The sequence below is a fragment of the Nyctereutes procyonoides genome, unplaced genomic scaffold (genome assembly GCF_905146905.1).
Source record: "Nyctereutes procyonoides isolate TBG_1078 unplaced genomic scaffold, NYPRO_anot_genome, whole genome shotgun sequence".
NCBI lineage: Eukaryota > Metazoa > Chordata > Mammalia > Carnivora > Canidae > Nyctereutes > Nyctereutes procyonoides.
This window is the reverse complement of record NW_026575051.1, coordinates 6,053,518-6,077,461: the sequence shown is the minus strand read 5'-3', so window position 1 is coordinate 6,077,461 and position 23,944 is coordinate 6,053,518. Positions and strand designations below refer to the sequence as shown.

The following is a 23,944-nucleotide window of genomic DNA, read 5'->3' as shown; positions in this document are numbered from 1 at the left end:
CTAGAAAATGGGGATTGTAACTCCTGAGGGTGAAATGAGATACTCCATATGACACACCCAGCACAGTACCTGGTTCAGTAGATGTTTGTTATTTATTATTGTGATTACTATCATGCCTGGCACTTGACAGGTACTCAACCATTGCTGGTTTGCTTGCTCTCTTTTTCATCTGGGTAGCCCAAGCTGAACATGAGACTCAGGATGGTACTCCTAAAACATTCCTGTGCTTCCCTCATCCCAGACTAATGAAATCAGACATCTTTGTAATGTATATGGACATTGGTACTTTAAATTTTTTTAATTTTTTTTTAAATTTTATTTTCTAATTTATTCATGAGAGACATACACACAGAGAGAGAGAGAGAGAGAGGGAGGGAGAGACAGAAACAGACACAGGCAGAGGGAGAAGCAGGCTCCCCACAGGAAGCCTGATGTGGGACTCGATCCCAGGACCCCAGGATCACACCCTGAGCCAAAGGCAGATGCTCAACCACTGAGCCACCCAGGTGCTCCTTATTTTTAATTTTTGAAGATTTATTTATTTGGTGCGAGAGAGAGAGACAGAGTATGCATGCACAAGGAGGGGGAGAAGCAGAGAGAGAGGGAGAAGCAGGTGCCCCACTGAGCAGGGATCCAGACACAGGGCTCGATCCCAGGATCCCAGGATCATGACCCGAGCTGAAGGCAGAGGCTTAACCGAGCCACCCAGGCACCCTTTAGTTTATTTTTATATTTATTTATTTTTCTAGAGCTCCTCAGGTGATGCTAACGTACAGCCCAGGCAGAGAACCATACTGGTGACCAACAGTCCTGGGTTATCTGGGACATTCCAGATGTTAGTACTATAAGTCCTAAGTCCCAGGAACCCCCTCAGCCCTGGGCAAACAGAGATGCTTGGTCACCCCTTCCCAAAGGAACAAACACGCACTTTCTGAATCCTAGATCAAGGCACACAGTCTGGGTGCCAATGACTAGAAATTGGTTGTTTGTTTTAGTTTATTTTTTTAAGTAATCTCTACACCCAACATGGGGCTCAAACTTATGACTCTGCGATCAAAAGTCGCATGCTCTACAGACTGAGTCATCCAGGTGCCCCTGGAAATTGGTTATCTGAGAGCTCAGGCTGGCGTGGTGGATCACAGAGGCTGCAGGTCAGCCCGTGCCAGGAGCCTGGCTCTTAAGGGGAGAGTGGCCAGCTGTGGGTCAGTCAGACAGGTCTCCATCCTTGGGCCCCCTGGGGCTCCAGCCACTGGCCGCCCGCTCCATGGCCTTCACCCAGCGGTCCCTCAGCTCCTCAGTTTCAGCCTTGAAGGTGTAAAGCTGGCCTGACTGTTGCAGCTGGAAGACCCGGGGATCTGCCTGGGTCCCAGCAGTCACCTGGTAGCCCAGCAGGGGGATGGAGGTGTGAGCTCGCATGTCCTGGGGGGGGGGGGAGGAAAAGGAAAAGGATAAAAGGAAAGCCATGAGCCACTGTCTTTCTGTTCAGTGCCACCACCTCAGACAGCCAGTTTGAAGTAAAAGCCATATACCCACTTCTCACTCCCCCAAACACCCACGAAGCAGGGTGGACTGGTAAGAGGGCACCAAGGAAGGGGAGGACTGGTTGCCTGCTGGGCACAGCTGTTGTGACCTGGAGTCTGGGCCCAGCTCTGCAAGCCACTAACCCTCTGCCTTGGAGGGAACCAGGGACTCCCTGGGTCTCAGTTTCCTTCTCTGGCATTTGGAGCCAATACTATTCACCCCCATACACACACATATTGCGAGAGGGCCAGGGTCTGGGAGGCAGGTGGTGGCATTACCTGAGGGGCAGCGTAGACATAGAGGACCAGGGGGTCGTCCCGGGGGATCACACACCAGCCCCGGGGGCTGCTCTTGCCCCATTTGTCCCCAACCAGCTGAAGGAAGCTGCACATCAGGCTCTGCTCAGACCCTGTCGTGGACCCTTTCTAAAAACCAGAGAGAGAGAGAGAGAGAGAGAGAGAGAGAGACTGTCGGGTAACAGAGCACCCAGTGTGCATCAGACACTACTGGACTGGGGGCTTGACAATCACTATTTCTAATCCTTGTGGCAACCCTACAAGGAGGAGCTAATTGTCCCTGAGTCTCGGAGGGGTCCCATCGGGGACCTGGGGTCACGCAGCTGACCGGTGGCAGAGCCATGGTCAAGCCCCAGCCAGCCTGAGCTTGGGGCAGGTGCTGGGAGGGCCCCAGGAACAGAACGGGGGCCTGAGAAGGGAGCGAGCTGTGTGGCCTCTGGGCAGGGCAGGCAGAGAATGGGGGAGATGGGAACGTGGTCAGAGGTCCATGAAGGGAACCACCTTGCGACGTGGGAGCCACGTTCGGCTGGGATGCGTGGGGGGGGGTCTTCTCCCCTCCCGGGGAGGTGCGCAGAGAGAAGGATGGGAAGTGTGACCCCCGCGGGCCTGTTCTTGAGCACCCAGGACAGGGCCAGCTCGCGGAGGGCGCCGCACGCATTTGCTGAGTGGTGGCCCCTGGCCCTCACCTCCAGAATGCCCCGCCTCCTGTCCTCCCTGTCCTCCGGGAGCACGTTTCCGGTGAGGAACGTGTAGCAGTGGAAGCAGACCCGGTTGGGCCGGTTGTCATCGTATTTGAGCTCAGCCCGGTAGTCGGAGCACTTGGCACACACCACCTGGGGGAGGATGGGCAGGAGGTGGGGCGTGAAAGCACCCAGGGACAGGAAGAAGACAGAGCAAGCTTCGGCAGAGGAATGGAGGCAGAGGCAGGTGGTCCCCTGTGCTGGCAGAGGCACAGCGGGAGAGCCCAGGCTCTGAGCTGCGCCAGGAGGAGGCTCAAGAGCTGGCCCCCCCTGCAGGTGCCTCTTGATCCCCTTTTGCAAGGACGGCTGTTAATTCCAGGGGCTTCCCTGCACACAGCCCTGCATCTAATCCACTTCTCCAAGCTCTCTCTCCCCTCTGCCATCTCATCTGATTGTCCCAGCCACCCCGCCGGGGCTTTCATCCTCACCCAACAGCAGGCGGGCAGTGACCTGCCCAGGGCCACTTGGCTCACCAGCAGCAGCTGTCCCTCCACAAACAGGACAGGTATTTAAAGTCCCAGGTTTTGCTTTAAGAGTCAGGCAAATCTTGCAATCTGCGCAATCCTAGAGTCAAGCGTGTTCTAATAAAAAGTGTTGGGCTGGTCGTTTTTGCCGGGAAGACCTGTCATGTGTACTCGGCGGAATGGGGCCCATCCCCAGCCCAGCATGGAGAAAGCCCTGAGGCAGGCTGACATGGATCATGCTGGGGAGTCCAGGAGACTCTGACAAGACTCAGAGACAAGCATGGGTGCTGCAGGATGTCACTTCCCGGGAGAACGGGGTGTCACAGTGAGCCCCGGATGTGGAACTGGAAATGGAGAGCACGACGCAGAGATCAGGGGCTCATCTGGGTGCCCAGCACAGCACGGTGGCCTGGCAGGGACCCACAGGGGAAGGGTTGGCCTCCTCACCCTCACCAGGATTCCCGTCTGGCAGGTGGGGAGACAGAAACTGGGCATCCAAACCACTGAAAGGATGACTCACAGAATACAAAGGTACGCACAGGCATGAGAAATCCTGAAATTGGGCTCAGAGTATCTCATAGAGCCCCAAAAGAGGGCTTCAATTACCTTAGGAACATTTTACTTTATTGAGATTTAGACTTTTTGTATTGTTGGTGTGTACTTATTTTCTCCTCTACCAGTTGTTGTTGTTTTTTTTAATATTTGGTTTGTTTATTCATGAGAGATACACAGGGAGAGGCAGAGACATAGGCAGAGGAAAAAGCAGACTCCCTGCAGAAACCCCGATGTGGGACTCGATCTCAGGACCCCGGGATCATGCCCTGAGCCAAAGGCAGATGCTCAGCCACTGAGCCACCCAGGTGCCCCGCCAGTTTTTTATTTTGAAAATTTTCAAACCCATGGACAAGTTGTAAGAGTAAGGCAATGATACTGCCCCCACCAAACTCACTGATTGTTAACATTTTTGCCACATTTGCTTCATCTCTCTCTATATATATATGTGTGTATTTTTTTCTGAATCATTTGAGTATAAATGACAGTCATCATGACCACACCCTCAGATAAATAGCCTGTGTCTCCAGAACAGGGGCATTTTCCTGCCTATTCATTATGTCATGATCATATTTGGGAAATTTAACATTGATACAAGATTACTGTCTATAGGTGGCTCATGATCAGATTATCCCCAGTAACCTCTGCAGCTGGTTTTGTTTTTTCCCCATCCACAATCCCATCAAGGATCGTACATTTCATTTAGTTGTCAGAATATTATATTTCTTCCCTGTACCTTGAAGGCAAGTCCATGGGAGTTGTTATTCTGGGTGCGTCTTCATATTTTTAAACTCTTTTAAACAAGTTCTTTAGGAACCACTTACCCAGTTGGCAAACGTTAGTCGACTCAACCCTTATTTACAGACGTGAATCACCAAGAATAGTAGCGAATCCCCAGATCCTTTCTCTTTGGCTCTGATAGAACTTGTCGCTCACATCGGAACACAGGTGTGTCCCCAGTCCTTGAAATTTACTCTGTGTCCCAACTGCCATGTGATACATTTTGGGGACACATCCCTGACTGGCCCCAACCTGCCCAGCTGGTTGTCTCCAGCCCCATGGAGCTCATTAAAGACTGAGATCAGAAAGAGCTTCTCTGTTTGCAGAGTAAACGGAAGGGGGTTGTCATGTCAACAGAGAACAGCTCAAGTGCAGCAGGTGCTTCAGAAGCAAAGCAAGATTTGCCCCTGATAACCAGGCCTGAGCTGATAAGAGGAGTGGACAGGTTCCTCAATCAGTTAGTGGGTGCTCCTCTGAGTGAACCACGCCTAAACTGCTGAGGAAGGAAAGGAGGAGCTCACTACCACCCTGGAGGTACGTATTATAATCCCCATTGCACAGGCAAGGAAACTGAGGCACAGCTAGCCACAGAACTGAGCAGGTGCTGGAGGCCCGAGGACTTCCTTGGAGAGGAGTGGCCTCTCAAGTTCGCTCAGGAAGACAGGACGATGGGCGTAGGGCTGGTAGGGTGGTGGATGCAAGGTCTGAGGGGGGCTGGGGGGTTTGCAGGCCCCACCTGGAATGGGAGACCATCTCCTGGTGCAGGGTCTGGGGCTCTCAGGAAATGGTGGTAAGAACAGATGAAGGGGGGCATCTGGGTGGCTTAGTGGTTTAGTGTCTGCCTTTGGCTCAGATCTTGATCCCAGGGTCATGGGATCGAGTCCCACATTGGGTTCCCCCCAGGGAGCCTGCTTCTCCCTCTGCCTATGTCTCTGCCTCTCTCTCTGTGTCTCTCGTGAATAAAGTTTTTAAATCTTAAAAAAAAAAGAAAGAAAGAAAGAAAAAGAAAAAGGAGATGAAGGAGTAGGGCCAGCTTTGGGGAGCACCTTGAACACATGGTCTAACCCCTGGCAAGCCTCATTTCCCCAGGTGCAGAACAGGGGTCACAAAAGCCCCTGCATCCCAGGTGGGTACCGTCAGGTCCGAACAAGGCCACTCAGTACCTGGCACAGAGTTAGTGCCCAGCGCCTCTGGGTTGCACGGGTTGAAGCCGGCAGAGTTGGCTGGGAGGCCGGAGGGCGGGAAGGTGGGGGCAGAGGAGGGAACACGTGGAGTCAGGGGTGCCGGTGGGACTACTCACGAAACCACAGGCTCGGCAGTGGTGGCGGCGACGCCGCAGGGCGTTGAAGGGCTCCCGGCAGCGCATGCACATGGTCACCATCTTGTCCCGGACCCACTGCGGCGCCCGGAGGCCCAGCTCCTCGGACTGCAGCTGTTGGGCAGTAGGTGGGCACCTCATGACCTCATGACCTCCTTCCACACAGGCCCGAGCCCTGGGCCTCTGTCCATCCACCTGCTCGTGGCAGGGGTTGTGTCCCACGCTTCCCAGGGGCATCCACATGGAGCCAACTGGACTGACAAAGACTATGTGGTGAGTCAGGTACTATTACTCTCCTTTTCGGGTGAGGAAACTGAGCCCAGAGAGGTCAAGGGACTCAGCAGAGATACCCAGCAAGCCAGAGTTGGAGCTCAGAGTGGACATCAAGTCCCAGATACTCTCCCTCTCCGCCATACCCACCTTCCACCTCAGTCTTGCTTTCAACCTGAACCTGCCCCGCCCCACAGCCCGAGCCACATGGATGTGAAACCTTCCTAGGGAGGGTTGCATACAGAGGCTCCCAAAGGAAATTTTTGCTAATGGGAGAACCTTTGGCCCTGAGTTTCTGAGGTTGGGGTGGATGGGCTTTCCCTGGTCTCCTTGAAATCACTCCTGGTGGGTGACACTCCCCTGCCCTCCAGGCTGGGCTGGGCAGAGCAAAGAGAGGGAATAAGCATGTGTGGCTGGTGGCTCCAGTGAAGGATGCAAAGGTTTCATTTACCTCCTGCTCCTGGGCGTCTCCCTCTGAGCCCTGGACCGCAGCCTTGAAGGTTTCATTCCGCTTCTCGATTTGGTCAATGGCTGCTTGGCAGGCCTAAGGGGGCATGGGAAGTGGTTAGGGGGTGACAGGGAGGGCTCATCTGCCCATCCATCCACACTGTGTCAACAGACATTGCTGAAAGCCTACTGGTTGCCCATCCCAGCTGACTAAAGGAAGGAGAGACTGTTAGCCCTACACTACAGAGATGAAGACCGACTCTCAGGGACATTAAGTGACTTGCCCAAGGCCACCCAGCTAGACAGTGAAAGGCAGCAAGATTTGAATGCAGGTCTGATTCCAAACTACCACAGAGCGATTCCAGAGGAAGCAGAGGGAGCATCGGGGCACACACTTTCTCTCTCTCTCTTTCACACACACACACACGCATGCATGCATGCATGAACATGCACATGCACCCCTCCCTCCCCCTCAGCCTGGGTGGGTAGGCTGGGTTCAGAATCCCAGGGGCCTGAATGTTCTGATACCTGCATCCAGGAAATCATTTCTTCCTGGGACCTGCTCGGAAAGTGAACACAGGTTGAGGAGAGCAGCCCCTCCCAGGTTTTCCCCACCCAGCTGGGCAGCTCCATGCCTACCGGGCTTGCAGCTCCAGGGTGCGCTGCTTCCCAGACACCAGGAAGGAGTGGGGGAACTCTGCATCCGTCAGCTCCCGTACCTGGTTGGGGATGAGAGGGAGGCGACTGGTTCAGTCACATCCTGACCCCAGGCACTGTCGGATGGATGGAGATGGCTCATGCTCAAGGAACAATTCAGGGATCAGGACTTTCTCCATGGCCTCCCTAAACCTGTGGAGCGGAGCAAATGCACCTGCAACCAGGCTGCACTCTAAGCAAACAGGACATGGAAGCTCCTGGAATTTCAGCAGCAGCAAAGTTGGGTTAGTGTGAGGTAGGAGTGACAGTTCTGACAAAAGAGTCACCAAAAAATGGAAATTGGGTCATAAATTGGGTTTGGGGCACACAGCTATTTCAGGAGCAGACCTAAGGCCTAGAATAAGACCCTCTATCCCATACAGTGAATGAAGAAATTGGTTGCCCAATTCAGAGAGTCAACAGACAATGCCATTTCCTGTCTCTCTCTCTGTCCTCTTGTCCCAGAGCCCCACGGCCACTGAGAAGGCTGCCAGCCAGAGAGCGCTTACTACGCGCTGGCCACTGAGCTCATGAGCTCTCCATACTGTTCTCATTTATTTATTTACTTTTTAAAGATTTTAGTTATTTGACAGAGAGAGCGCGCACAAGCAGGGGGAGCAGCAGGTAAGGAGAGAGGGAGAAGCAGGCTCCCCACTGAGCAGGGAGCTCTTATGGGACTCAATCCCAGGACCCTGAGATCGTGACCTGAGTCGAAGGCGATGCTTAACCGACAGAGGTACCCAGGTGCCCCAATATATGTTCCTATTTAACTGATACAATTGTTGAACCCACCAATCAATCCTAATGTTTAGCCATGACACGCCACCTGAGGGCAGCGACAGCCAGCGTCTTGCATAGCTGAATCTGGTCAGGCCTCTAGGCTAACTATCAGTTGATGAGAAATATGGGGGACCATGGGACATGTTGAATGACACCACAGGGGTGCAAGCAGCAAAATCCAGACTGTGAGAAACGCTACTGGAGAATGAGATGATTTCTTTAATTAATAAATGAAAAAAAGGAGGAGGGGATGTGTAACAGATGAGAAGGGATGTAAGAAACACATCACAAATGATTCAAACACATCAGCTGTGAGAAGACATTTACAAGTCAAAGAAAACCAAAGGATCCTAATATTATTAAATAATTAGTATTAATTTGCTAGATGTGATAATGGTACTGTTGTCACCTTTTATGGCAAAAAAAAAAAAGAGTTCCTATCTCTTTTAGACACATACTGAAGTATTTATAGGTGAAATGATTATGGGTCTTGAGATTTGCTCTTAAATAATCCAGTGGAAAGAGGATTAGGAGGGGGAATGCTGGGGGAAAGACTGGCTTTGAGATTGTTGAAGCCAGGTGATGAGTGTACAGGGGTTCATTGTACTACTTTCTTGGCTTTAAATTGTCCCTAATAGAAAGATAAAGAAAATCTTCAGAGTAATCTTGGGAGAGAGCTGTTACTACCCTCATTTAGGAGATGCGGAGATGGAGGCTCAGAGAGGGCAAGAGACCTGCCTGAGCTCACACAGTATCTAAAGGGAGATCGAGGATTCGAATCAGGTTTTTGGCGCTCCAAGGGGAAGGGCGAGGAATATCTATTTCCACCCCGCCCCCAGAGTCCCGTAAGCACAAACCTCTCTCCCAGGCAGTATGTGGAGTTGCAAAGGGAAACTAAGGCATAGACAAGAGCCTGAGTGTGATGGAACTTTGTTGTTCCACCTGACGCTTGAGCCACTCCGTTGCTCCCTGCCATGTGGTGACCAAGCATTTGCCCACTTTCAGGGCAGCCTGCCGTGTCCCCGAGAACACTGACTCTGGGTACATCCTTCTTCACGTTAGGCCTGCTCTGCCCGTCAGGCCTTTGAAATCAGTCTGTTCCCTCTGGAAGGGGCCTGATGTGATTTGGACTGGAATCTGAGGCTCTAGAAGGTTTACGAGTGGAGAGAAGCTCATGTGGAAAGAGGTGTTTGGGAAAGCCATCCCAGTGGCTGCGTGCAAGGGGTGAAGAAGGGCTGGATCCAGGGGAAATGAGCCTGCCTGCACTTGGGAAGAGAGAAGCTTTCTCCCTGGGGGTCGATATCAGGGAATCTGGCAAGACTCCACGACTAACTGGTGAGGGAGAGGGAAAGAGAGGAGAAATCTAAGGTTTGGGATCCAGAGGTAAAAAGAAATATGATGCAGGACGCCTGGGTGGCTCAGTCGATTAAGAATCTGCCTTCGGCTCAGGTCATGATCCTGGGTGTCCTGGGATCGAGCTCTGCATCGGGCTCCCTGCTCAGCAGGAACCCTGCTTCTCTCCCTCTCCCTCTGCCATTCCCCCGCTGGTGCTCTCTGGCTCTATCTCTCTGTCGAGTAAATAAATAAAATCTTAAACAAACAAACAAACAAAAAAGAAATATGATGCTTTTAGTAGAGAAAGGGCAGCTTCTGACCAGAGCAGCAGGGACCACCTCTGCAGAGGGGGAGGATGAAAGCTTCTCAAGGACATTTCCAGGATCTGCTGCACCCAGTCTCTACCACTCCCTAGGTCTGGGCTGGTTCAGGTGCCTTTGTGCTAATTAGAAAAAGACACCCTTTCTTCAAAACACTTTACTGACATCTGTTGGCAAACAGGCATAATGTTCAGATTTTGTTGGAACAAGACACTTGACTGCCATCTGCCGGACAATGAGAATTGCAAATAAACAATCCATGATATCTGCTGTGGATGAGGTGTGCTCATCCTGTGGAGTGCCCAACCTACACAGTTGTACATGGAAGCTCTGGGTATCCCTTCCTTCTTCCTCGGCTGGCCTTATGCAGGATGGCACAGTGTTAGGATCAACACAGACCTTGGGGGAGAGTCAGCTGCTGAGAACTAGGCCTCCCTGCTGTCCAGAAAGGAAGAAGCCAGGGGATCATAGGCCATTGGGAACCATCATGGTGGTCAAAGGCCAGACCTGCCTTCAGACTGCAGACTCAGAAAATGGTTCCTGTGCAGATGGCGGGCAGGTGGATAGCTCTGCACCTGCCCGGTCTGTGCCATTTGGGAGAAGGTGCTGTGCAGTCTCCGGAGCATCAGGTACAGTGTGCAGGAGATGCACTCACTGGGATTGGCGGGTGCCAGGAACCCAGCACGTATTGACGCTCTTGGTCCTGTCTCTATGTATTTTCTCTTTATGACTCTGTCTTGGCCTGTTTCTTTGCTTTTCTATCTGTCAATCTCTGCCTCTTTTTCTATGTCTGGGTCTCTGCCAGTCCTAAAACAGGGCTACTTGTCTCCACTTTTTTCTGTTACTCTCCATAAACCTGCCTTTCTCAATCTCTCTCACCAAGACTCCCAGAGATACAAGTCTGCACACACCCTGGCCTCTGGGACATTCCAACTACTCAGGAAGGGAAGCTGCTTGCCCCAGGTTGAGGGGCTGCATTCATAAAAGACCTCAGTCAGCTCAGGCATGGGGAGTGGGATGGAATCCCCACAGGAACCCAGGTCCCCTCATTGGCCTTCATCACTCTCAGGCTGTACCCCATTTCTAGGTCCTTGATTGGGCCCAAATGTCAGTCAGGAGCAAGCCTAAAGCCCTCCTGCTGAGGGCTCTCAGAGGCCCAGAGATTCTCCAGTGGATGGGGGGGTCCTGGCTCAACTCCCACCTGCCCCTCCTTCCTGCGGCAGATCCTGGGAGAGGGCTGGAAGGGGGTGATAGGGATACAGGATGGGGGAAATGGAAGGGTACCAAGATAATCTAGACTTGACCTCTGCTTCTCCCAGCCCCAGGTGTCAGGACATACTGGGGCTCAGTGACCAGAGAGGAATTGTCAAGAAAGCTCCTGGCCCCCTGACTTATTCCACTAAGCCTGCAATTCTGCATAAGCTTTGCTCCTCTGCGTTGAAGCCTTAATAGGACACAGTCCAGTATGGTGATTAGGTATAGAGACTCTGGACTCTGCTATACCTGGTTTGATTGCTGAAACCAGGATTTGCTGTGCACCGCCAAGCAAATTATAACCTTTCTGGGCCTTGGTTTCCTTTTAAAAGACTTTTAGGGGGACCCCCTTACTCTGTTGGTGGAGATGCAAATATAGCCACTCTGGAAAACACCATGAAGGTTCCTCACAAAGTTAGAAATAGAGCTCCCCTATGATCCAGCAATTACACTACTAGGTATTTATCCGAAGGATACAAATGTAGTGATCCAAAGGGGCATCTGTACCCCAATGTTTATAGCAGCAATGTCCACAATAGCCAAATTATGGCAAGAGCCCAGACGTCCATCGGCAGATGAATGGATAAAGAAGATATGATATATGTATACATATATACTTGCCGTGGTTTTTTTTTTTTTTAGATTTTATTTATTTATTCATGAGAGACACACACAGAGAGAGAGGCAGAGACACAGGCAGAGGGAGAAGCAGGCTCCACGCAGGGAGCTCAACATGGGACTCGATCCCGGGTCTTCAGGATCAGGCCCTGGGCTGAAGGCGGCACTAAACCACTGAGCCACCCGGGCTGCCCTTTGCCGTGGGTTTGAACAAATGAGTAATGACATGTATCACTATAGTACCACATGAAATAGTTTTACTGCTCTTAAAATCCTCTAGGCTTTGCCTATCCATCCCTCCCTCCCTGCTAACCCCTGGAAACCATTGATCTTTTTTACTCCCTCCATAGATTTGCCTTTTCCAGAATGTCAGATAGCGGGAATCATACTGTGTGCAGCCTTTTCAAACTGGCTCCTTTCACTTAGCAAAATGCATTGGAGTTTCCTGCATGCCTTGCCATGGTTTGATAGCTCATTTCTTTTTATCACCAAATAATAATATCCCATTGTCTAGATGTGCCACAGTTTATTTCTTTATTTTTTAAAATAGGATTAACTACAGATACACTTACACACAGGCATGTACATAGTTATTCATTTGTAGTTATTCACTGAGGACGATCTAAATGTCCCTCAGGAGTGGGTTGGCTAAATGACTTATGGTATCTTCTGCACATGGAGATGCTCAGTAGCTATGCAGAAGGGTGAGGGAGCTCCTAATGTACTGATGTGCACCAATCACCAGAGTTAGTGCTTAGTCGAAAAAGCAAAGTGCGGAACGGTGTCTATGGAAAACTGTTTCACCCTTTATGTGAAACATAAGTAACGAAGCAGTAACAAATAGGGGTACCTGGGTGGCTCAGTTGGTTAAGCGTCTGCCTTTGGCTTGGGTCATGATCCCAGGGTCCTGGGATCGAGCCCCAAGTCGGGCTCCTTGCTCAGTGGAGAGTCTGCTTCTCCCTCTACCCTTCTTCCCTGCTTGTGTTCTCTATCTCTCTCTGTCTCAAATAAATCATCTTTTTTTAAGGAAGCAATAATAAATATATTATTAGCTTGTGTCTGTAAAAACTACCTCTGGAAGCCTTCATAAGAAGCAAAGCCTGTCTCCAGGAAGGGAACTAGGGGAGAGAGTAGCGAGGAGACTTCTCATATATATTTTTACATTTGATTTTAGGACATGTATTATCTATATTTTTAAATAATAAAAGTTTTATTTTAAAAAAGAAAAAACCCAAAAAATGAAAAGGAAAATAATAGCCCCTCCATTATAGGGGTACCGTGAGAATCTGATGGGATGGTGCAGGGCCCAACCCATGGACACCAGGCAGTCGGTGGGCACTATTATGGGCTGCTGTTCCTGCTCATTTGTGGTCATCTCTGGCTGGGAACACACACGATCCAGCAGCTAAGCTGACAGTGTAGACCCTTACAACTTAAAGTGTGGCCTGTGGACATACAACAGTAGCATCCTCCCCGCCCCTGCCTGAGCTGGTGAGGAATGCAGAGTCTCAGGCCCCACCCCAGACCTACTGAAACAGGACCTGCATTTTAACAAGACTCCCGGGGGTTTTATGTATATATTAAAGTTGTCAAAGCACTGTGTAGTTAATAGGGAAAGCAGAGAGAGGCCGAGCCGGGGTGGGCATTGCCCCAAAGAGTGGGCCAGGCCTATGGGGGCCCATATGGGAGAACTCCAACCCCAAACTTTTCCACCTCTCCTGGACTGAGAACCCAGCATGAACCTTCCTGCTATTCCTCATCCTCAATTCCACCCTTGGGATGAAGCCTGACCATGTGTGGGCAGTCTCTCACCTTCATTCCGGCCACGTCGATGCGGGTCCTCACCTGGAATTGGGCGCCCACCTGGATGACCTTGGGTATACAGTAGAGCAGCATATTGTTGAACTGTAGGAGACATGAAATGGTGAGTGGGTGTGGTGAGTGGTTGTGGAACAGCAGGGCAAGAAGGATGGGGAGCAGGGCTTCCGTGGGAGTGGGTGGAGCACCACTGCATCTCCCTCTCTTGCCACGCTCCGGGACAGCTCACAGGAGTCACAGGTATGATGAGGAAGAGGTTGTCTAGCCTCCAAACCAATGACGATGGTCACTGAAGGGTTGCCATAGTCTGTGGGCATCAAACTTACAAGGCCTTTCTCATGGGGGCTCAGGGCTGCAGGGGCCTATGGGATGTTGCAGTTCCCTGCCCCCGACCTCCAGGCAGGACCAGGTGACTCCCTCCCTAACCCCCACCCCCTACCCCGGCCTTTTTAGTGCAAATCTAACTGTTGCTTCCTAGGGCCTATCTGAGACACCCCTCAGTTGGAAATCCCTGAGGCCCACAGGCAGCATGTGACTTGTCTAGTCACCCCAGCACCAAAGCAGAGAAGGACAGAGAAGCAGGCTCTTCCCTGTTTCTCGTTGCAGGTAGACACCAGGCAGGCAGGACCTGGGCCAGAGTGGTCCATGAACTTCCCTCAGGGCGGGCTGCTTAGCATCCCTGTACCAGGAAAAGGTAGCGTTCCATGGGGTCGCTGCGGCGGAAGGAGATCTTGAGGACAGGGCCTTCCCGGAGCAGGGTGTTGGAGGGGTCCACTATGTCGCCCTCGAGGCCCAGGCGCTGGTACACCTCCCACAGGTCCTGCAGCCGCTCCTGGGACAGGGAGGGAGCCTCAGCCAAGGCCACGCAGGGCCCACCTGCTTCTGGAAGGTTTGCCTTGTGTGGACGAGGATGGGATGTGAAGGGAGAGGGCAGCAGGGGGCCAGGTAGCATGGGGAGAGATCAGGGGATGAATGGATAGAGACCTGGCTGGGCTGGGGGAGGCTGAGAGCTGCGGGGAGGGGGTACAGGACCCCTGGGGACGCCTGCGGCTCCGCCCTGAGGGCCGGCTACTCACCATCTCACTGATGGCCGCGTTGGAGTGCTGAGCGGCTGAGAAGATCATGTTGAGCGCTTCTGAAGGGAGGCGCAGAGCCAGAATTAACTCCTGAAAATTGAGGGCTGGGGGCTGAGGCAGGAAGTCCTTGAGGCTTAACAAAGTGGCCTTAGGGCTTGCTATGAGTGATGGTGTAAGTAGCCCGGCCCAGCACATGAGATGACCGGATGATGGGGGCCATTTCCCACCCAGAGTGGAGAGACTGGAAGCCACTGAAAGACAGGACTTAGGCTTTGGGCTTCTGTGACTCCCCCATCCAAGCCAGACCCAGGGGTGCTGGGGAAAGAGCATGGACTTTGGCATAATAGAGGCATAGCTTCAAATCCCAGCTCTGCCCCTTTCTGGTCGTGTGACATTGGCCAAATCACTTGATCTCTTTGGGTCTGAGTGTCTGTAAAAAATGGCCAGTGGCATAGATAATGTCTGTGAAGTGCCAACAATCACTGCGGATAGCTGATAGTTATTCCAACCATTTTAGCAGATGTTCAGTAAGTAAACGGGAGTGGCTCAGGCCTCCCTAGCCCCGTGGGTTCCTTGGGGGTATCCTCACTCTGAGCATCGGCCTGGTCTGGGGCCTGGGCTGGCAGCTTCTGAACATACTCCTTGAGCAGCAGCTCGTAGCGTGGGATTCTCTGCACGGGTTCCAGCATGTGGTGTTGCAGAGTCAGGCTGCCGGAGGCCTCGCTGCTCTTGGGGAGGGATGGAAGGAGGAAGAGTGTGGGGTAAGGGTGGGGAAGGGCGGATCAGGCTGCCAAGAGGGTCAGGGGAGGGGGCAGGGGAGTGTGGCGCTGGAGCCTGTGCAAGCAGCTGAGCCGGAGGTACCCCAAATCCCTCAGGGAAACCAAGCCAGTACGCACCGGGGGTGGCAGTGGAGACTCAGCCCCACCCCCCACCCAACCTCACCTGAATGCGGGTGATCACCTCCTGGAAGGGCGCAGACTTGTCAGTCCAGGTGGCCAGCAGCTCAGCAGCTCGTTCAAAGTTCTTGACATACTCACTGTACATCTTCAGGAATGGGGCCAGTTTCTGGATCACATCGCCGATGCGGGGGGTTGCTGTCCTGCAAGAGGGCCACCCTACTGCCTTCAGCCTGAGGACCTCCTCTCTTGACTTCAGGCAGGGTCAAGTTAGGCCAGAGCCTCTGAACCACCCCCCAAACTGTCTTTCTGCTGCACTTCTGGGTGCAGGTATGGGGGCATGTCACCCCCACGCACATGTATAGACCATAGGGTCCAGCCTCCTTAGACTGTGAACCCTGACAGCAGATGCTATTCTCTTTCACCAGAAGACCCAATGCAGTGTCGGGCCCAAAACACATATCCCATAACCACTTGAAGCTTCTGCCGTAGTGGTAGCGAGGACCACAAGCCAAGCCCTGCCCAAGACATGCTGCATGTCTTATCCCATTTAATTCTCACAACTCTGCAGGGGGTGATCATCGGTCCATCTTAGAAATGAAGAAACAGCCTCGGAGGGGTAAGAACATATCCAGGGTCATGCTGTGCGCTGTTTACAGCAGAGTGATGGGGGGCCCTACAGTCACTGAAGCTGGCCTGCCTGAGTTTGATTCCCAACTGTTCCACTTACTCTAGCTGTGTGTTCTTGGACAAGTCACCTAACTTCTCTGTACCTCTATTTTCCCATTGGGAAAAAATAGGAATGATGGTAGGCATAGGATCATCTTTCAAAAAAATAAAAAACAGGGATGTCTGGGTGGTGCAGTTGGTTAAGCGTCTGACTCTTGGTTTCGGCCCAGGGCTGTGGGATCGAGCCCTGTACCCAGCTCTCAGCTGAGCATGGAGTCTGCTTCAGATTCTCTCTTCCTCTCCTCCTGCTCACATACTCTCTTTCTCAAATAAATAAATAAAATCTAAAAAAAAAATATCTTGAGGACGCCTGAGTGGTTCAGTGGTTGAGCATCTGCCTTTGACTCAGGTCATGACCCCGAGGGTCCTGGGATTGAGTCCTGCAATGGGCTCCCCAAAGGGAGCCTGCTTCTCCCTCTGCCTGTATCTCTGCCTCTTTCTGTGTCTCTCATGAATAAATAAATAAAATATTATTTTAAAAATCTTTAAAAAATAATAACAAAAACAAACCAACATTTTATTGTGAAGAACTGTAAGCAATCATGATGGGAAAAGAATAAAATAATGAACCCTATCTATCCATCACCAGATTTAACAATTACCGACATTCCTTTTTGCTGAAGAATTTTAAAGACATCCCAGACATCATGGCATTTCTTTGGCAAAATATATAAAGCAAGTAAGTCCATCACCACGTGCTTCAGTGGTCATCTCTGAAAACGAAGACTGTTTCTTGCATCACTGTGATGGCATCATCACAAAGGCCTTTGAAGATTAAGTGCGTTAATAGGTCTAAAGCCCAAGGCTGGGCATGTAGGAAGCCCTCAGTTAGCACCAGCTGGTTCCACTGGCTCCTAAGTTTCCCAGTCTAGTGGGGGCCTGACCCATCCCTTTCCGAGGACACACACATGCTCATTGTCTAAGTCCCTTGCTGTGAGGACAGACGGACACCAGAGGAAGAGACAGTCATGGCCAATGGCAAGGGCAGGAACCTAACAGACCAAACCCAGTGCCCTGGGGGTGTCACACCCTGACCTGACCCGGGCTGCAATCAGGGGACCCCAGGGGCTTGGGGTGTGCCCTCACCAGTCATCCAGTCGCCGCTGCAGCTCTGGGAGGAAGAACTGAGCGTGGAACTGGTAGATGGAGGAGATGTTGGAGAAGATGAGCCTGACCACATCCTCAGGGAAGGCCTTGCTGCTGCGGGCTTCCCTCAGTAGCTCCTGAAAGAACACCTGCAACCGCCACTGCCGGTCACTAGGCCTGTGGCAGAGTAGGGCCCCCCAGCCACATAGCAGCCTAGAGGGACAGGAGCACAGCCTGGGGTCTTAGGGGCCCCTCCCCAGTTTACTGAATGCTTTCACCTCTTCAGTCTCCCATCATACTTGAAACAAGCTCAGGAAGAGAGAGAGCTGTGTTCTGGCCACTTTACAGATGGGCAAATGAAGCCCTAGAGACTCAGGGACTTGGCCAGGGGCTCACAGCTGGTGAGTGTCAGAAATGGGCCCATCTAGGGTCACTCAAGGTCTTGGACTTCACCAAGCTAAAGATCATGCTCCAGATTTACAAATATTTAATATTCCTGCTTGGGGCTTATTAGGAGAGTGTGAAAGGAGGTGGCGCTTGAATGGCCCAGTTGGTTAAACATCTGCCTTGGGTTCAAGTCATAATCCCGGTGTCCTGAGATTGAGCCCTGCATTAGGCTCCCTGCTCAACGAGGAGTCTGCTTCTCCCTTTGCTGCCCACTCTGCTCATGCCCTCAATCTCTCTCTCTCTTGCTCACTCTCTAGTCTCTCTCTCAAATAAATAAAGAAAATATTTTTTTAAAAAAAGTGTGAAGGGGTAATAACAGTGAGAATGTCGGGTGGTAGGGTGACAGATGAGGATTCTGTGTGGGGCTGGGAAGGACATGTGCACTCTGCTACATGTGAGGCCAGCCCAAGCACTGGGGATGGAATGGCCAAGTGGCATAAATGCACTAAATCCTGATTTTTGCCCCAACTCCAGCCAATGGAGATAAAGGACTGAATTCCTAGAATCATACCCGAGGTCCTAACTCTCAGTGCTGGTGAGGTGTACAGAGGGAGAGCAGAGGTGGGGTGAGGAGACCTGGGTGCTGGGGCTCGGGGCAGCATGGGGCAGTATTCTGGCCACTGACCTGGTCTAGCAGATGAAGGCGTGCCACATAGGCCTTCTCTGTCTCCAGTAGCTCCTGGACGATCCTCTTTTCCTCTGGCTCCTGCAGGTGGGTGGAGGGGGAGAAGGAGAAGGAGAGAGACAGCTTTGGTGTCCTCTGATGGGGACCCCCAGTGCAGTCTCCAAAGATGTCCCAGTGAATGCCCACCAACCTGCACTCATGCCCTCGCACTATGTATCTGGGTTAGTGGTGGGATCACTTGAACAAAGAATGGGGCAGGAGTAAGGCTATGCCAGTTCTGGGCCTAGGAAGCTTCTTGGAAGCTTATGCTCTCGTGGGAGCCACGAACCACCACATCTGGAGGTCTGGCTTTTCTGATGGAGAGGACACATTGAGAGGAGAGGTCCAAAGACATCATAGAGAGAGAGCCGAGGGTCCAGCCATGCCAGCATCCAAGCAGGACCCAGCTTGTACTGTCCCTGCCCAGGCACCAGGCTTGAGAATTGATCTACCTTGGGCATTCCAGCCTCAGCCACCCTCTGGAGAGACCCTAGTATGGACTGAATTGTGCCCCTTCCTCCCCAAATCCATACATTGAAGCCCTCAACCCCCAATATGACTGTATTTGGAGATAAGACCTTTGAGGAGATAATTATGGGTAAATTAAGCCATAAGGGTGAGCTCCTAACCCAATAGAACTGATGTCCTTATAAGATGAGGGACAGAAACCAGGAGAGTATGTGCATGGGGACACAGAGGGAAGATAGCCATCTATAAGCCAGGATGAGAGGCTTCACCAGAAAACAACCTTGCCGGTACCTTGATCTAAGACTTCCAGAATTGTAAGGAAACATATTTTTGTTAAGTCACACGGTCTATGGTCTTTTATTATGGCAGCCCTAAGCTGATTAAGACAAGCCCCAAGTGACACCAATAGAAAAACACCCCAGTAGCATTCCAGTCAACCCACAGAACTGTGAGAAATAATAAAATGCATTCAGCCACTACATGTTGGAGTGATTTGTTATATGGCAACTGGTAACCAGAACCTACTACTATGATTGCCATCCCTATTTTATAAATGAAGAAACAGGCACAAAGATGTTAAAGTGCTTTCCCCAAGGTCACACAGTTAGGAAGCAGAAGAGCTGGGGCATGATCCCTGGCAGTCTGGCTCCGGGGTACATGGTATCACACAGCCTAGCCCTTGAACTCCGCAGACAAGCCAATTGACACCCAGACCAGGGAGGTGACCTGTCCAAGGATCAGTCTAAGGGCAGGATTAGCCCTAACCTATATTTCTAGTTGGGATTGTTGCCTCCTTCAGTGAGTAAACTGAGGCCACACCTGGGAAGGGCACCAGGTTCACAAAATGGAGACTATTACAAGTGGTGTGACCTTGGACAAGTTCTTTAAGCTGTCTGAGTTTTCATGTCCTTGTCTGAAAGAATCCTACAGTGGGGGGGGATGTGAAATCATGCCAGCAGTGGGGTACATTGTAGGCATTTAATCAAAGCCCATCAAGAAAGGAGAATCTACTTTCAATGGATCTCTGGTGACATAAGACCCTCGCTTAGGGAAGTGCTGGCTTTGGCTGGGAGAGAATTTGCTGAGAGGAGGTTAGTGAAGTGGTCCCCCCAGCTCCCCACTTCTACTCTAGCCCTCAGGCACCTGTGTCCCTGGCCCAGGGTCGGTCCCAGGCTGGCAAGATTTTCTCCAGGCCCCACTGGACAGCTTGTTCTTCAGGGAGCTCAGGTACCTCCTGCTGACCATCCTGGGCTCGGACCCCCTCAGGGTCTCCCCAAGGTTAGGCTCCTTCAATGGCTCTGCGGGTGGGGGAGACCTGCATCCAGGGTGGTGATGTTCAATCTCCAGCTTGCTGACTCTGGATGCTGCTCCTGGAATCCTGGGGTAAACAAAACAGACCTGAGAGTTTCCTGGCTGTAAAATAGAAAGAAGACTAGCACTTTCCTGGTGGAGATTTAGAGGTGATTAATGCAAATCACAGTTGTGATGGAGTGGTTCCCGAGTGCCTGACACTCCGGAGAAATTTGCTAAGTAAAACATCCACTTCCTTCCCCAACATCTTCTTGGAGGGAACTCTAGTCTTCAAGATGAGTCAGTGTAGACTTGTTTTGTTTCCTGGGGGAACTACATACTTCCTTCTTTAAAATGCAATGAGGAACCCCTCCTCTGCATACAGTGCTTTCTAAGTGGTAGCAGATCACCCTCATCTGTCTACCTCACCTCTGTTTTTAGTCTCTGCAGCAGGAAAGGCCCTAAAATCTTAGTAACTTACATATGGAGAGAAGTTGGGAGCCATGGAACACTCTAAAGGGAGAGCAGAGCTGCTAAACCTGGGGCTTATCAATAGGAGCTGTGCCCTCCACACCTCTAGTAGAGGGGAAAGCCAGTCTGGAAGCAGTTTTGCTGTTCCTCCAGGAACGGATCTTTGAAAGGGAGCTTTGTGTGTGTTTATCTTACCTACAGAGTCTACAGGCCAGCTAAATTCTTTAGATAAAAGAGAACACCCTCACTGAGTATATCCCATGATTGAGGCTGCGCCCATTCCCTTTGGTATGGAAAGGCTCACAATGAGAAGACAGGCTGGTTGATGGAGGACCAGAGAGGTACAAAATCTCCAAAATTCTGAGAAAGGTTTTCATTACTCTGGTTTTGTAGCTAAGGAAACTGAGGTACAGTGAGCGTAAGTAACCTGCAGCTATGGGTGGCAAAGGTGGGATTCATCAGGCATGCTGGCTCTCGAGCCTTCGCCCTACACTGCCCCTTCCCATTTGAATCAAGGAGAAACATGTCCGCCCCAAGTCACACCAATGGTTGGTGGTAGAGAGAGGATTGGAAGCCAGTCCTCAGTGGCTCCTCATGGGCTCCTCCATCTCTCTGGCACCCCAGGGCCTGGTTCCTCAGCTTGCAGAAATAGCTGGGCCTCGAGCTTTCTGTTCTACATTTGGTTTCAGCTTCTGCATTTCCCTCCAAGTGCCCCAAGCCAGCTTCTGTTTCCTTTTCACCCCTCAGTTTCAGATCAGCTAAGGTGCTAGAAGACCGCACAAGAAAGCCAAAGCCAAGGCCACTGGCCCAGGGCCTCTCACCTGATAAGGGGAGACTCTGACCCTGCGGGCAAGGTCTCCTCTGACCCCATTCTGGTCTGAGGGCTGCCTCCCCCTGCCCGCTGTTGCCTGGGCACAGCACACAGGTTGAGGGTCTCCACTGGGCATGCCTGGCATGTTGAGTTGGGTGGTACTCTCTCCCCACACCCCAGGGGTGGGTGGTGGCCCGGGGAGGTGGTGCCGAGAGCTGTCCTCGGTGCTGAACTAGAACGGGCTTGGCAAAGAACCCTGGGAGAGGTGGGGTAACGTCACCGGCGCAACAAGCTGCACAGCCCTTCTAGGTCCACATCTATGCCATGTCTACCTTGAAGTCTTTGTCTGCTCTGAGTGACCTCAGCACCGCATCCAGGCCCCTCTCAGGAAATCTACTGCCTATGACTGGATCACAGTAATTCCATGAACTTAGTGCCCAAAACAAATCCTCCCGGCAGGGATCATTCTTTCACCTCCTGTGTCCACTATGGTCCTGTATGATGCTATGCTGTGCCACCCACACCCCCTTCAGGACTGCGGCTCTCTTCCCCCAGCTGCTGGCAGTATGGTGGCTGACAGCTACTGACAAGGTCTCTCTCTGGGAGTTGCCCTGGTTGAAAGACAGATGCCTCATCCCAGGTCAAGCCCATATCCAATGACTAGTCCATGTGGGGGTACAAAGACCCCTTGCTTTGCTTCTATTGAAACAATCTGAGGGGCAGCTCAGCTCCAGAGCTCCTTGGGACAGTTTGAGGCCTCTGTTGCAAGCTCACACAGTTCAACTTCTCCCAGTACTTCTAGCCTCACCCTGACAGCTGTCGTTCCCAAAACTATCCCCAGTAAACCTACTGAAACAGATTTCTACCTTACAGTCTATTTCCAGACAATGCCACCGACAACAGTCCCTAACACAGTCCCAGGTTTAAGAAATGTCTGCAGAGTAAATTAACGTTACACACAGGCACGCTCACGCACTTGCGTGCATACACACACACACCCCACCCCTGCCAGGGCCACCAATGACCTCCACACATCTCGCCCAGTTTTTTTCCCTTCAGATGGAAGCCTCTACCCATGAATTTAAAGCATTTTGAGCCCCCCTGCCTCTCTCTCTCTTTTTAAAGATTTATTTATTCAGGAGAGACACAGAGAGAGGTAGAGACATAGGCAGAGGGTGAAGCAGGCTCCCTGCAGGGAGCCCGGTGTGAGACTTGATCCCAGGACCTTGAGATCACACCCTCAGCCAAAGGCACATGCTCAACCGCTGAGCCACCCAGGTGCTCCCCTGACCCCCTGCCTCTCTGTACATCCATTGTCTCATCAAAAGATGGGAATAGGGATCCCTGGGTGGCGCAGCGGTTTGGCGCCTGCCTTTGGCCCAGGGCGCGATCCTGGAGACCTGGGATCAAATCCCATGTCGGGCTCCCGGTGCATGGAGCCTGCTTCTCCCTCTGCCTGTGTCTCTGCCTCTCTCTCTCTCTCTGTGTGACTATCATAAATAAATAAAAATTAAAAAAAAAAAGATGGGAATAGAAATAGACCTGCCCTCAGGAGGCTGTTAGATAATTACATGAAATAAGTCAGACAAGTCACTTAGAATACTGCCCCAAAGGTAGGCTGATGATACATCCAGATTTGCCCAATACAATCTCAGCTTTTTCTACTGTCCCCTCCCCTCTGCCAAAAATATTTAACGGCGTCCACTTCTAGTCTTAATTGTGCACAGACTTGAATGACAAACTATATGGCTGTCCTACTTACAATGAGTAAGTGTTTAATAAGTATTAGCTATTGTTTCTGCTGGAGAGGCAATGGGTGGAGCCCCGAAACCCAAACACTATGTTTGGTCCACCCATACTCACTCAGAACTACATACGTCTGGACTCTCCGCAACATATCGGTGCACATGCGCTCACCATTGCCCAGCTCCGGGGACCTGACCGCACTCCTCTATGCTGGGAGGAACCACCTAGGAGGTGTTCAGGATGGGCCCAGAGAGGGAACTGCTCACTGTGAGGGCCCAAGGTGGCCCCAGCCCTGATCCTCAGCCTGGAGACTGGGAGGGCCTGGAGGTGGGCAGATGGGGGCCCGGGCCAGGCAGAGGAGCTAGAGGGAGGTTACCAGTTGGCCCTGGTGACCCTTCCCACCCCCACCACGCCATACCTGCTGTTCTCAAACACAGTCACCAGATTGGACACAGATGCCAGCTTCTCCTTACTCTCTCCCTCCATTCTGCAGGTCTCTGGGGTGGTCCTCAGCTACCCCTGAAACAGGGAGGGAGGCCTCTAATTGGCACCCTCGGGCACTCCCACCTGGGGTCACAGACAGGCTAAGGCATCCTGGAAGGTGCTCTGGTCTTTCCAAGGAGCTCAGCAGGCCTGCTCCTTCCTTCAGAGTGAGGAAGGAGGAAGTGGTCCTGGAGCCACAGCCCTGAAGGGGAAAGGCCTGTGCTTCCTTGCAGGGGGGAGGAGCCATTGAGGCCCCACTCCTCCCTCACAGGGCCTGACCTTTCACTCCTGTACACCTCATTCCAGAGGCAGCCCCCAAGGGGTAAGGGGGCCCAGACAAATTTTCTGGAGCCAGCCTGTGGCTGATCTTGGCCAGTCACACTTTCTCTTAAGGCCCAGTGGATTTTACTTGAGGCTTTCTCAGCAACTTATTTTCTGCATCTGACCTGCTCACTGCTGTGAGGAAACCACTTTTTTTTTTTTTTAAACTAAAAATAGATCCCAAACCTGTTATGGGGTTAGCAGCCAGGAGTGCAAGGCTGTTCTCATCTTCCCACTGGGGCTCTCA

General features: G+C 51.8%; 1 protein-coding gene across 2 annotated transcripts; it reads right to left on the bottom strand.

Moving 5' to 3' along the window:
- Nucleotides 1–431: 431 nt before the first annotated feature.
- Nucleotides 432–23,542, bottom strand: FGD2 (FYVE, RhoGEF and PH domain containing 2). Of its 2 annotated transcripts, none has more exons than XM_055330734.1 (16): nucleotides 23,312–23,542; nucleotides 19,719–19,953; nucleotides 18,069–18,149; nucleotides 16,997–17,145; nucleotides 15,228–15,384; nucleotides 14,875–15,013; nucleotides 14,286–14,344; nucleotides 13,895–14,041; nucleotides 13,204–13,296; nucleotides 7,028–7,107; nucleotides 6,917–6,947; nucleotides 6,393–6,485; nucleotides 5,654–5,785; nucleotides 2,504–2,650; nucleotides 1,800–1,946; nucleotides 432–1,419 (listed from the first exon to the last, which is right to left on the bottom strand). In XM_055330734.1, the coding sequence occupies exons 1-16, from the start codon at nucleotides 23,377–23,379 to the stop codon at nucleotides 1,204–1,206; spliced, it is 1,974 nt and encodes a 657-aa protein (XP_055186709.1). In that variant the 5' UTR covers nucleotides 23,380–23,542; the 3' UTR covers nucleotides 432–1,203. The 2 variants fall into 2 exon arrangements, with proteins under 2 accessions (XP_055186709.1, XP_055186710.1); XM_055330735.1 differs by having other exon boundaries at nucleotides 23,461–23,533.
- Nucleotides 23,543–23,944: the final 402 nt, after the last annotated feature.